This window comes from Enoplosus armatus, chromosome 16, assembly GCF_043641665.1.
Source record: "Enoplosus armatus isolate fEnoArm2 chromosome 16, fEnoArm2.hap1, whole genome shotgun sequence".
Taxonomy (NCBI): Eukaryota; Metazoa; Chordata; class Actinopteri; order Centrarchiformes; family Enoplosidae; genus Enoplosus; species Enoplosus armatus.
Window position 1 is genome coordinate 5,256,861 of NC_092195.1, and position 14,961 is coordinate 5,271,821.

At 45.6% G+C, this 14,961-nt stretch overlaps 1 protein-coding gene across 1 annotated transcript; it reads left to right on the forward strand.

Annotated features, from left to right (window-relative positions):
* The first annotated feature begins 1,809 nt into the window (after positions 1-1,809).
* sox4a (SRY-box transcription factor 4a) lies at positions 1,810-5,121 on the forward strand. The gene has a single exon (XM_070921299.1). It carries the CDS (start codon positions 2,018-2,020, stop codon positions 3,131-3,133), a length of 1,116 nt encoding a protein of 371 aa, XP_070777400.1. The 5' UTR covers positions 1,810-2,017; the 3' UTR covers positions 3,134-5,121.
* The last annotated feature ends 9,840 nt before the right edge of the window (positions 5,122-14,961 follow it).

The following is a 14,961-nucleotide window of genomic DNA, read 5'->3' on the forward strand; positions in this document are numbered from 1 at the left end:
GCTGGTGACAGAGTGGAAAGCTACCTGACAGCTGCTTCTCACACATCAGATAAGATTACAGGTATACCTGCTACACCTGTTCAAACAAACCCGCGTGCACGCATGCCGCCGTGTGTGTGTGGGAAGGAGATAGAGCGAGATAGCAAACTTAATCCAGTGGCAGGTGGACGCTTGTAATTGGGGCAGCTGAAGATATAGACTGATGAAGGAGCTCATTATTATTTATGTGTTTGATTTATGTAAGCATCGAGGGGGGGCGAAGAGGTTGTGAAATTTTAAAGACTTTATGATTTTTTTTTTTTTTTTTAGCCTGACATAGATCTTGTCATAAATTAAGAATACACATAATAAGTACATAAGTGATGTTGGACTACATGAAGATATAATCAGACAAAATAAAAAGATTTTTTTGTTCATTTTTCCTTCGGCAACCATCAACTGAAGCACAGAGTTTGCCCACTTTTTGTTTATCACCAAAAACACTCACGGATCAAGGGGAGCCTTTCGCTGCAAGCTGATGACATCACCTGCATGACTTAATGATGGCGGCTCAAAGCAGCCGATCATGGGATGCAGATAGATCTGCTGTTCATGTTAACACACATGCACATGCACATGCACACAATGTATACTTCATCAGCTCCCTTTGGCTCTAGCCTGACATCTAGCGACACAGGCTGTAACGTGATCCTACATGACACGGACATGTTAACATAATGGGGCTGTGGAGGAGGAGGAGGAGGAGGAGGAGGAGGAGGAGGAATCTGTGCATTGTGGAGAACAGAAAGCTGCCGGAGTGAGTGTGACTTTGTTAGTTCTGTGTGGCCCTGAAAGCATCATTCTGCACACTTTTCTGTAATATTCATAATTACTGGTTAAAGAAGTTTGGTTTACCATAATGCACTGAGTGTAAATAAAAAAAAAAGCTATCATCACCTCACTTGCATCTGTTTATGCGGCCTGCTGTGATGTAATGATGTGAGCTGGTGTCGTAATGATTTGTAAATAACAGGTTGGGTGAGCTATGTTTGGGTGGGTTTGCTCTCCACTACATCCCTGCTCACCACACTGCAGTCTGACTAACACAACATGTTGTGGCTGCTTTTGTGTTTCCTCAGCATTTCCTTGGCCCCCCATATTACACATAATCTAAATTTAGTCAATACTCATCCACATGAAAGTAATGAAGTTCTAAGTATATCCTTGCAAGCTTCCCCTTGCAGCAGGGGGAAAGGACACTGTGTTCCTTTAAAACACACACTCACGCACACACACGCGCACACACACACACACACACACACACACACACACACACCTAGTTCGTCTTTCTTCCAGGAGTCTGACAGGAATGAGGTCAGACACACCGATCCTCATTGCACATTATTATTATTATTACCCGTTTTTTTTATTCAACCAATGGGAGGCCAGGGGGGAGTGGCTTGACTGAAAAATCGGGATGGAGACAGACGCTGATTGGCTTTTATATCTCGCGATGAGGGTATAAAACGGCGAGGTTCTCGTTGTTGTGTTTACAGTAATATTACAGAGCGCTCAGGAAACAGGGAGACTATGAGAAAGCGCAGCTGCTCAATTCAACCACATGGTTCCTCAACCGCACAGACAAGCTGCGCTGCAGACAGCCAGGTTCACATAAGGGACTCGCACTGCTGTTGCCCACAGCGGCGCGTTTCGAGCCTTGCAGGGCGAGTTTTCAGCCGCACAGGCAGTTGAAAGTTGCTGTTGAATAGTTTCGGGATTTCTTTTTGGTTTCCGTGAAGCGCTCTGGTAAAAGTTGAGAGAGCAGGCGTCTCCAAAAACGGGCTGACCTGAAAAGAAGAGACGTGGATGAACTTTTTAGACCTGTATCCAGAAGTGGTCTGGCTTTAAAGCGCCTGAACTAAGAACAAGTGAGGACTATTTTTTGTTGTTGTTGTGAAAGCCTAACAGGCATTTTTGCGCACTTGAACTTTGTCAAAGCACTGCACTGGACGGTGTTTCCAGACACTTAGAGGAGGGGATGGTGCAGCACATGAGCCAGACAGAGAGCGCCCACGCTCATTCCCCTGGCGGGGACTCCACGGACACGGGAGAAATGGACTTGGAGATGGATGCATCTCCGACCCCCGAGTCCCCCTCCTCCGGGGTGCGGAGCGACTTGGCGTGGTGCAAAACTCCGACGGGGCACATCAAGAGACCCATGAACGCTTTCATGGTCTGGTCCCAGATCGAGAGGAGGAAGATTATGGAGCAGTCGCCGGACATGCACAACGCCGAGATCTCCAAGCGGCTGGGGAAGCGCTGGAAGCTGCTGAAAGACACAGACAAGATCCCGTTCATCCGCGAGGCGGAGCGGCTCAGACTCAAACACATGGCCGACTACCCAGACTACAAGTACCGGCCCAGGAAGAAGGTCAAGTCGGGAAGCGGAGCGAGTAAGCAGGCGGACCGCGGAGAGAAGAGCGGGGAGCGCAGCGCCAAAGCCGGCGTGAAAAGAAGCCCCGCGTCCAAAGGAGTGAGCAGGACGCACAAACAAGGGGGCACGAAGAGCGCTCCGGGGCAGGACTATGCCTCTCCCGGTGACCACCAGGCGCTCTTCAAATCCAGGTCAGTGTCTGGGGCCAGACAGATCCCGGAGAAGCGCGCCGGAGAGGCGAGGCGCGGTCACATGTTCGGCGGGGCAGGCAGCCTGGAGAGCGGGCCTCCCTCCGTGGGAGTCCCGGCCAGTCCCACCCTGAGCAGCTCGGCGGATTCCAGCGACCCGCTCAGCCTGTACGAGGAGCAGAGCCCGGCGGCCAGCGAGTCATCGCACACCGCGCGCCTCCGGTACGCTCGCGCCTCCTCCCCAACGCCGTCAGCCTCTCACTCTTCCTCATCTGTGTCATCCTCATCGTCAGATGAAGAGTTTGAAGACGAGCGTCTCGACCCGAACCCGAGCCCCGGGTTTGAGAGCATGTCCCTGGGCGGCATGGGCTTCTCCGACGCAGAGCTGGACCGGGACTTGGACTGGAGCTTCGGGGAGTGCGGGGCGGGATCTCACTTCGACTTCCCCGACTACTGCACCCCGGAGGTCAGCGAGATGATCTCAGGAGACTGGCTGGAGTCCACCATCTCCAACCTGGTGTTCACCTACTGAAAAAGGACCGCGGTGGAGAGGAACCGTGACGTCCCCCCCACGTTTTGAACTGTTCAACCCCCCTGACAGGCGTGTGTGCGTCCAGACCACAATATTTCCGCCATTCTTTCACTGAATAAGGGAGAGTGAAAACGGGAAAGAAAAGGTGGCCTGAGTGCGCGTTGAAGCCCAGGCACGCGCCGCTCACAGACTTGGACAGCGCTCAGTGCGCTTGACGGGCACGCGCAGACGGAGGAAATGCTTAGTTTGCATTTGGACACAGAGGAGGAGTGAATGTAAGCAGAGAGCAGTGAGACACACGGACTTGAGCTCAAATGTTCGATCCGATCCGCAGAGGACGAGGACTGAGACTGAACTTTGAATCTTAATGTTATTTCGGGTCGGGGAAACGGGGCATTTACTGGAGAGCTCGTCATGTTGGGTTTTGTTTAAGATATAGCCAATTTCACATTGACCATCAAGTTGCTATTCAGGTGTAGTTCTTTTTCCAAACTCAAAATAGTTTCAATCTCAACGCGCATGCCCTCCGATACGAGGAGGATTTTGTTGTTGTTAAATGCGTAAAAATGTTCATTGCTGCGTAATTACGCAATTTGTGTGACCATAGGACACAATTCACTATCACCAGCTTCTCTTTCAACGGCAGGACTTAAAACAAAGACTGACTCCAAACTTTCAGAAACCCTTTTTTTCTGAACCTTTTTAAACACTCAGTGCACAATTCAGGACCAATGTTCCCCGACGCGCATCCTTTCTGCCTAGTGCTTCAACTTTGTAGTTCCTCTGTGTCAGATGACGTTTTTTATATTGATGTATTTATACCGGCCAAACTTTTTTATACATAGAAGTATTGTCCTCGTACAGGTCTCGTTTGTGTTTGTGCACACACCTGTCTGTATCCAGCGCGGAAGGGCTAGAAGTGTATCTTATTTAAAAATGTCTGACGTCTCTCACTTTTAAGGAGATTTGAGTGTGTCATGATTTTCTACTTGTATTTTTGTACAAAATCTATAGAAAGGGGGTTTTCCGGCGAGTGGGTAGCCTACAACATTGTTGTTTGGATCTACATTGGTGTTTAGACGTGCAGAGGGGGGGTTGTTTGGCACAATCTGACCTCACACAGTGTTTACAGTATTTACCCACATGCTTCTTAATGGCACAGTGACTCCAGTTTCACCAGCCAAGTAAACAAAGCGCCACTGAGGCTCCCAGTCTGAGTGGTGGCTGTTTCCAGTATACATAGACCTAAAGTATATGAGTGAAAGATCCCAGAGAGTCACTGTTTGGATAGAGCTAATACCTCTGTGTGCTTTTTATCAAGATAAGTTTTATTTGAACCACTGGATGGAATTTCACACTCATTCCACTTTGCCTAGACTTTGGAGGGAGGGAGATGTATGAAGTGCTTCATCTGTTATTGCGCAAGTTGCATCAAAAAATAGTATTTAACCTTTCTGTACCTGTTGGCTAAGTATAGCAGGCTAATTGTTTTCCTATATTATGGCATGGCAAATAGCATTTGTATTTCAGATTCAGGTATATGTAGCTATAGCTGTTGTGTTTAAGATTTTTAAAAGAATAATAACATGAAGATATTTATGTAAACTGACTGTACTATAAGCAAAGATTGTGTGTTTTATGTATGATGATGATCAACGACAGGCACTAGGACAGCCATCTTTGGACATCCTTATGTTGAAGATGATTGTGGTCCAGGACTTTCTTTTTTCTTTCTTTCTTTCTTTTCTTTTTTTTTTTTTTACCTTCAAGACATCTTTTCTATCGTCCTTTTTTATTTTTTCATTTGTGCAATATGCTGTGTATGATCATGTTTTGTCCAATCATGCCAATATCATTTGATGTTTATAGCTCAAAACCAGCCAATGTTTGGGTCAATCACTGCCTCTCAGACCTCTGTACAGATTGTCGTTTTTTAATTTGTTTTTCTTTTCTTCCAAGAAGGAAATAAAATCAGCTGGAACTGAAAAGTGTTTTTTCTTTTTTCTTGTGGTTTTTTCACTCTCTGAACCTTTTTAAAAGAGTAACAGTAACAGTTGTATGTAACACGGTGAACAATATGGGGAGATATAACGTATTGAAGCCCCTTTTCAGAGTTGAAAGCGTGCTCTTGAAAAGGTGAGCCCTCATTATCACATTCCATGGCTGGGCCTTATTCAAAAGATCCAATCTGATGTCGGATGTTTACACTCTGTTTGTGCATGCGTGCATGTGCATGCGGGCATGTGCGTGTTTGCTGTAGGTGAGTGTGCAGCTGCAGACTGTGAATCAATAGCCAGCCAGTGAATCGATAGGAGTGGTCTCTTTCTCCCTCTCTTACTCCGTCTGATTCTACACGTGCAGGAAACGTGGCTGCCATGGAAACACTGTATCCAAGAGAGAGGCTGCAATCCGCTGTGTGTGTGTGTGTGTGTGTGTGTGTGTGAGGGATAAGGGACACAGACTGATCCATAGGGGCGGGTGGGGGGGGGGGGTGTCAGACATTTCTGCAAGGCATGACTGGAATAAAGGAGGATGAGGAGGCGTGTGTGTGTGTGTGTGCCAATGGGAGGGAGGGAGGAGAGGGTGCAGAGAGGGGGGTGTTTGTCTGTCCTGGTGGATCGTGCAGGAGACTGCTCCCAAATCCAATTAATTCCTTCTGGATGCATTCATTTGTCTGGTACATCTGACGAGAAAGAGAGGCCGAAAGGGAGCGAGAGACCCCTAAGGTACAGTATTTAGTGTGTATCAATTTACGCCCTATTCCACAAGAGACATTGGTAATTATTTCCATCTCTCTGTCTCTGTCAGGAGAGCAGGGTCGTCTCCAGCTTTCCCCTGACATGTCGGGCTGGGTAATGAGAAAGATAAGGCATGGTCATTACACACACCGTCCCAAAGACGAGACGCTGGCCCCCAGATGTCTGCAATAAGCTTGACATCTCACAGGAAATAGTGTGCGAGGTGTGTTTGAGGTGTGCCCTGTTTTAGAGGGGAAAAAAAGTCCAATCACCCCCAGTCTGATGGATACACAGGGAGATAAAACACACACACACGCGTACACACACACGTTCACACACTGACCCACATAAAGGCACATGCATGAGAGGACCGCAGGTTCCGTACACTTGACCTTCATGGCTGATCGCAACAACTTATTTGTCTCCCATGTTAACCTGTGTGAGTTTCTCTGCTCAAAATACAGACCGAGAACACAAGCACAGTTCTGTTAGAGTGCTGCAATTCAGAACAAAAGTTTTCTTTTTTTTTCTTTTACTTAGTAGCAGAATGAAGTGTTTTATAACTCTAAGAACTGTCAAAGGGTTGTTTGAGGTTTGATAGGAAATGAATTTGCTTTCCAAAGAATTTAAACTCCAAAGGATGTTTCTTACACTGGCAGCGTGTTTCGTTCCACCAGCGATGAAAGTAACAGTCAAACATTTACCCAATTACTGTACTCAAGTGCAATTTTGAAGTACACCTACTTGAGTACTTTGAGTATACTTTGAGTATTTCTAGTTTTTTGCTGCTTTATAGTTCTACTCCACTACATTTCAGAGAGGAATATTGTTTCTACACTTAAATGTCAGCAATAGCTGCTTTGATAAAACATATGATAATTGTATTTTGTATTTTTTAAAGATTAAACCAGTGCTTCCCAACCTTTTTGGCTTGTGACCCCTTACATGTCTATGAGTTGTTAGAAGTTCCACCAAACATTTCCCCTAACTCTTCTCTTCCCAACTGTTTGAGGACCAAAGAGTTTAAATTATCCAATATTTCCCAAATAAAGCAAAGATTAGAGGAAAATCAAATTTGTGTCGCAGAAGTTTTTTTCCTCTTTTCTATCCCATCAATCATCTCACGATGATGTGTGTGTGTGTGTGTGACCCTTTGGAGGGCCGCGACCCCTAGATTGGGAACCACTGGTCTAAACTACCTAAACATAGCAACAACTCATCTTCACCCAGGGGCATTTATTCTGCAGAACGAGTACTTTTACTTTTGATACTTTAAGTACATTTTGCTGATAAAACGTCTTGTGTTTTACTTACATAGTATTTCAAATGCAGGGATTTTACTTGTAATGGAGTATTTTTTACATTGTAGCTACTTTCACTTAAGTAAAGGGCCTGAATACTCCACCACTGAGTTACACAATAGTGACTTTATTGTGCTCAGTGAAACTGCATGCTGGAAGTCATGCTATGTCTGTTTGTTTTTATTTTTTTTTGATCTCGTGCCATTGCTGTATTACATTCTGAGGTGTGCTCTAGTGTATTTCCACTATGTGAGAGCAGGAAACGCTTTCATTTAAACTGCTACTACACAAGTGGCACATCAGAGTCCCCAGGAATATTACAGTGATAACATATAAGATGAACATACCATTAAGTGAGAAGAGATCACTGCTCACTGCTGTGCTGATACCCTCCCGAGTCCCTATGGGAATATAAAGGGAATAATATAGAATATTATATTGATAGTTGAGGAGATAGAAATACCATTAAGTCCATATAAACGCACGTGTGATCGTCTCAGACTTTACACAGTCCCTGCAGGAATAACGCAGGAGCTTTATGGCGATTTTTCTGCACGCTGCCGGTAAAGTTGAAGGCGGGACACAAAGTCATAAGGCATGCAGACAAAGAAATATACAAACACCGCTGCCGTGGCACGCAGCCCAACTTTGCGCCATTGATTTCGGCCAGCTGCGCTCCTGCCGCCTTTGCAGCTCCGAGGGTCGAATACAACACGGAGATAGTTGGACAGTGATGCATCCGGAAGAGGTGTGGAGGTGAAGAAAGTTTGAGGAGTGAGACTAAACTTTGATCCCGAGTGCGTGTGTCAGCGGTGTGAGTGCAGACAAAGGAAACCAGCGAGAGTTGGAAGCCAGCAGGACTTTGGCAGGTAGGCTGTGAAACACCTCTCTAATACCGCTTCCATTTTAAAGTCCACGTCTTCTTTATTATTCCTGTCACCAAAGTTTGTTGTTATAGAGACGGCTGTCACCTTAAAGATTAAGAGTTTCTTTGGCTTCGAAGTTAGTAAAGAAACATTGGCTCTCCAAGGAGGGACTGCGCGCTTTTATTGTTGTATAAAAGAAAAGGTGCTGTGGCGGTAGTTTTGTAGGAGATCCGAGGGTGTCTGGTGCTAAATCTGGACTGTAAAGGTAAACTTCTAGCCGGCAGCTGCAGCCAGTACCCGATACGACCGCAAAGTTTGGTCCAGTTCATTATTGTGGTAATTATATGCAGTCTGGAGTGGCTGCTGGCTGCCCGGTTTCAGCACAGCAAGGGCTGGACAGCGGCTGCCTGGGATGGTGTGTGTGTGTGTGTGTGTGTGTGTGTCTTTAAAACAATTGTGCATGGAGCAATGATTACAGCTTATTTGCCTAACCTATCTGATGGGTGGGGGACTTGAGTGGACAGATGCACAGAGCACATCACAGTACAATCCAATACAGTGGACAGTTACAGGACAGGGTTAAATGATGTCTGGCAGTGCAGGGGAGGGGGGCATAGGACATGTTTGCCCTGGGGCTGCTGGCTGGATAAACAGGGTAGTGCCCCCATTAAACCTCCATCAGTAGATAAACTGCGGACTGACACAAATTGACAAATCATGGCGCCGCAACAGTTGTGAACACATGACTGTGGCTCTTCAACGGTGAGATGCTTTTCATAACAAACAAGCTGAAAATCTGTCATAGCAGCTAATGCACACATCGCATGTCACATATCAGCACGTCTGTCAGTGCTAGTTAAAGTAAACCCTGGTGTTGTCTTCGATTGAAGCAAAAATAACCCTAATTTTCTCACCACATCTTCCCCCCTAACCATTTTCACACGGTCCCTTACTGCATCAGGGTCTGAATCACTTTGTTTTGCGAGTACATTAGGTTCATAACAGTTTATCTAAGTGACACGCGTGCAAAGGAGAGGAGAAGTCGTGAGTATAGACAAGTGGCAAATAGCAGCAGGTTCTCACATTATGTGCTCATGAGCGCTGTAGAACACACATGAGATGGTATCACTCCACCTACATCCAGACTCGGGCCTCAGTGAGCATTCAGACATCGTGGCACACTGTGTACTACACGGAGAGAACTCATTGTTAAGCACTGTGCTGAAACAGTTTAGCATGATAGAGCAACTCTGAGTCATAGTGGTAGGTGTTGTGCTGTAGTACGCTTGAAAAGATAGGGACAAGTTCTGAGAACACTGAGGCTTGGATCATAATTTCTAAAGGCTTACGTGGCAGAGTGTACAGTCTGGTTTGTGCAGAATACAACACTGTGCAAACACTGTTGTGTAAGGAAACAGACACTCACTGAATCATGTATGTATTTATCTCCTCGGACATGACACAGACATGGTACTTGGTCGGTTGTGATCTTCATCATATGGAACTGAGACACAAAACCGCATCCCGAGACAGGCGACCTACATGCAGCTTGAATTTAAATGCTCAAATTGGAATGTGTCATTGTTGCTGTGACACAACCTAAATTACATCATCTCCTTGGACAGTTGTCATAATTTCGGCGCTCAGCTTGTCTGAGCCGGTGCCAACATGGAGGACAGCAACATGAATAATGAAATAAAAAGGAAATCGTGTCGACTTGTTAAGTCGATTCAACTCAGTTTGGTTTAAAAAAACATCTTTGCATCAGAAACTTTGATCACATGATACAGCCAATTACACACACAGGTGGGAGAAAACTCAAGTGCACTGTAGTGATAAACACAAAGGCTTGTGCGCTCAGTCTCCAGCAGTGGTACATCCAGATTGGCTGTGCCTCCTATTGGCAGGTTGGCAGTGGGAAGCCAGTGAGGGATCTTGTCCTTGTCACATAGGCAGTGTGAACCTCCAGACCTGCTTAAGCTCTTTGCCTGCAGGTAAAAAGAAGCAGCAGGTGGCTCCCTGTGAGTCTTGCCCAGACCTACAGTGCGTCAACCGTCCTGTGAAAAACATGAGTGGAAAAAGAAGCAAACTGAAGATTCAAAAACACGCGTGACTACTTTTACTTTGCAGAGATGTGTCATTTTGATTGTGTTAGCAGCTCAAGTCAGTGCTACGAGTTACACCCTGAAAGAAGCAAACTCAGATATAGGAAGCAATTAAGCAGAAGGCAGGGAGGTGTGAAAGCAGACTGCTAATAAATAGGATATGCTAAACAGCTCCAGTAGTAGGATTACAGCTCTATAGGGGCCTGAGGTGGTTGGAAGGCTGTCAATACCAGACGGAGGCAGACAGACTAACACCTGAGCAAACTGTTCAGGTGTTGTGGTTTGTTTTGCTCTCAGTGGATCAGTGCTGTCTCTCAGATGAAAGTTTTTCATGAAGCACAGCGAAAGGAGACGTGATGGCAATCTCTCTTGTCCTTTCCTTCAGCTGGCTGCCCACTGAGCAGCAATACAGCGAGGCTTAGAGCAGAGGCAGACAGGAATGAAGATGCTTTTGATTACTAAACCTAAGAACTTGGCTGTGAAGCTCTGAGCTACCTGCGGGCTCCTCTGGAAGAAAATCCTCAGGAGGTGGGCTTTAGGAGATGTTCTCCTGCTGTAATAAACCCCGAGATTGGTTAGGTGGACTTCTCCATTGGTGGCGTGTGCGTCGGACGGGAGCGAGCGTTCGCCTCGAGTCGCCGCTGCAAGATTCTTCAACTCAGGGGTCGTGCCAAAGGGTAGCACTCGCCACTCATAGATGTCGGGAGGCGTGTTTCTCTTCAGGTCGCACCACACAAACTTCAGGAGGAGCTTATTTTTGGGCAGGAGCTGGACCTGGTGAAACATGCCCTTTATATCCCCGCTAATGGCCACACTGTGTTGGCGAAAGCAGCACCCCCAGGAGTGAGGGCCCAAGCGTAGGTCCATCGAGGAGAGCATCGCTTAGGTTGAGTCCTCTGGTTTTGCTGAACCATGTGGTGGGGTGTAAACCATGACTCCCCCCACACCGCCGTCCCTGGAGTGGACAGCTTCGCCACAAAGCCTGCGACTTCAAACACATGCTATTTGAGGGATGATGGTGGACTATCAAAACATTACAGACTTGGCTGAGTTTGTGTCCTGCAGGTTATTATTCTTCCCCCCCCCCGGCGAGAGACTGTCCACCTCCTTCCTATAAATGGACTTAAATGGAACACAGCCCTTGAAAAGCATTTATGATGTTTCTTTCTTTCAATAGGATAATCTGACAAACATCTGCGCAACAGCATTTAGTTAAATAAGATGCCGTTACTTGTGTACTTACCCTACAAAGTGCGGTATTGTGTACCCTGATACACATACTGTGTATGCCTTGTGAGCACCACCTCAAGCAAGGTGTTATACAGACCAGTAAGTGTTTCGTGTTTGTGCTGTCCACAAGACTACGCAGCTTGACGGGAGCACTGCAGGAGGCACAGTCTGATGCTCAGGCGGCAGAGGAGGGGGAAAGAGCACAACATTTCTGTGATGCATGTAAGAGCAAAAGCAAGGGAGCAGAAGAGCAGAATCTTTGTGTCAGGAACCATCCTGCCCACTCAGAGATGGACTGGACGAGATCAGGTAGAGTGGACTGGTTCTTACGGTTTATGTGGTAATTATAATGTTTAACCTACCAATGCTAATACAGGGATGGAAAAGAAGAGTGCTATATGAACACTATTTCTTCTAACATGACCATTGTAGGGTCCTACAACCACGTGAATTCAGGCCAGTGTGCGCATTGTTTAACTCGAGTGAGGGCCAGACAGTTTGTTTTCATCCGTGCTTGAGCCAAGGGTGAATCGCTGCAAAAGGTCACTTTTGTTCAAATATTTGCAGGGTCAGGGAGCAAAGAGACATATATATTTTTTACACGGTATCTAAATGCTGATCTGCGGTGACTTTCAAGAGGAATAGGCGGTTTTGATTTTCTGCCGCTGCCTTAATAGCAGTTTAAAGTTCAAATATGGACTTTTGAAGCCCATTCCCAAATGAGGCCCCTGTGGCTATGGCCATGCTTCTGAGTGAATACTGAAATGAGTCCACTCAACAGAAAAAAAGTAATGCTACTCATTATGGTGACTCAGGGCAGTGGGTCTAATCTATTTTCCTCTTTTTGTATTATTTTGTTTCCTCCAAATTGGCTTATTAAGGACACTCTCGTGTCCCACAGTGACCCGTGCAGAGTTTGTTCTTCAAACAACATAAAAGTGGTCTGTCAAGATTGGGAAAAAAATGAGAAATATGTGTTTAAAATTACCCTCCGGCTTGATGATGGATTTAACTTAACTGTGCAAAGCCTCCTGTAAATATATAACAGTTTTTTTCAGCAGCCCCCGTGTCTCTAATCCGAGAGGTAGGCATGGTTTGTCAAATCATTTTTAAATGAATGCATTTATTTAGAGCTGGCAAGTGAATTAGCAGATGTGTACAGGAGAGAGAAATTGTGTTATAATCTTTCCATTTTCTCATTTGTCGTGCCCATGCCTGTCAGCCGCAGTTAGGTGCAGAGTAATGATTTCTAATTGTATGCTTCTCACTGCCGCCAATTTCAGACCGTGGTAAACTGATGGTTAGCTCTGTCAAGAGACGTGAGTGATCGTTCCTGTTCTGTCGCTACTTTTGGCCCACCCGTGGAAAGAAGTCCAATCTGTTATTGCATTGAACAAAGCATTCACATTTGAGCAGAAAGCGAGGTAGAGGCTCTCTTTTGTGGACCCATATGTACAAATGTTGTGTGCTTGAGCGTTTAAGCGCGCGTGTGTGAACGCGTGTGCATTGCTGCACGTCTGGAGGAACTGCGAGATATGTTGTTGTGACATGCCTTGTCTTCCGTTCTGTAGAAAAACAAAGACGGTCGCTGCTGGATCCAGACAGCATAACTAATTAGTCACGAACACACACACACACATGCACAGACGCACATATACACAGTAGGGATACATGCGGGAGCCAGCGAGTAGGATATGATGTCACCTCCATAACCATAATTACCCGTCATAAATCATGTGGTGTGACACCCTGTCACAGAGTGAATGGGTGTCCTATGTGCCAGCCAGGGATGGCTGCACTTTACTGCTGGGTGCCACCCTGCCACCGTACTGCGGACTCGCTCCTACTCAAGTGTGTGTTTTGACGTTCATTTTTTTTTTTTTCACCCGTCATAGCCTCCTGAATGATACAAAGTGTTCTTTTATGGTTCCTTTGCAATCGTTTAGTAACAGTTTGTGTGGGGTGGGGATTTTCTCCTGGTGGAAGTTTGTCTCTTTGTGAATTGTGCAGCATGGGGTCCAACCATTGTGGGTCTCATGGGAGTGAAGCCAACAGATTTTTACTTTATCTAAATGTGAGCATTATCACACTAAAAAGATTTAAAGTGAATGCAAAGAAGACTACAGTTATTTGGTGATATCCCCGAATTTTATCCCAATAAAGCAACGTTTCTCATTCTAGTAGCAATAGCATAGTGATTCTTTTTTGAACTTCAGTAATTCCATTATTTATTCCAGTAATACGTTGACAACTCGGGGGTTGGCTTGTTTGATGTCTTATCAGGAGTTAAACGGAGAGTTGATATCAGTTTGTCCTACGTCTGCTCAGAGAACAGACTGTTGCGGAACGCGTTAGCTTAGTGCGGGAGCTGGAGATGTGGGGAGACGGTTGTAGGGTGACCACATTTTCAAATGACGTGACAATGACACTTTGATTGATTGACACACACAACAGACCAATCGGTGTTGAATTCTGACACGTGGTGCTTTGTTTATGTTTTTGGGACAGAACATGACCAACGTCTGTATAAGTGTAATGTTGTAATTATTATTTTAGTTGTGGTGAAACCGGGACGTGAATGTTTAAAACCAGAACATTTTAGTGTTTTACCGATATTTGTCGGGACTCGGGACACCCAGCTTGAAACCGGGACAATCCCGGACAAACCGGGACGTCTGGTCTCCGTAGAAGGTTAACAACTACTGAAAGAGGAGAACTGCAACTACCGCTAACTTGTTGTCTTCATTTAGATGTTGTGTTGTTTTACCTGCCCGTTAGCCACCAGTAGCTTTGCCTAGCTGTTGGCCAGTGACCACCTCCTAACTCTGGACTGGTAGCTTGTTAAACCACAATGTTTTATATTTATACACGTCAAATACGTTTGGACATAACTGGGCTGAAATGTAAGTAATTACTTCTGCTGTCGTAGTCAGGAGGTAGTAATGTTTTCAATTAGTAGTATGTAATGAGAAATCTTTCAAGTACTACAAACACTGAGTAGTTGCAATACATGTCAGGTGAGAATTAATTAAATTTAAGGGCTTTAGCAATTAAGTATTGAATAATATTACATGAAATATCATTAGATATATTGCATCATATACACTAAAGGTGAATGAAATGAGTGGCTGATATCTGAATTTTAATAAAAGGCCTCTATTAGTACAGTCGATTTGCCCACCAATATTTCAGTGTGCTGAATAGTATGTGGCTGAATAGTATGTGTGTATTTGTCCTTTGCGCCTATGTAGGGAAGTGTCCTTGCTTTATGGAAGAACAACACAGGGAGTTTTTATTCCCTGTGGATATGCACACATGCACCACACACACATGCGCGAGCAAAACTGCTGACGGTGCTGAAGAGAGCAGCTTCCCTGTCACTGAAGCCCTTGAAGTGTGGAAGCAGCTCCAGCAGTCCTTCTGCTGCTTAAGTCAAACCTGCACCTCCACTTCCCATACCCCCCCCTCTCTTCTTCTTCCCCCTGTCTCCTGTTCACTCCCAACTCCCTTTTTTGTTCTCACACTAATTCAGTGCATTAACTTGACTGTTGTGACTTTCATCAGGGACAATGCTGCCAAAGTAGTTGT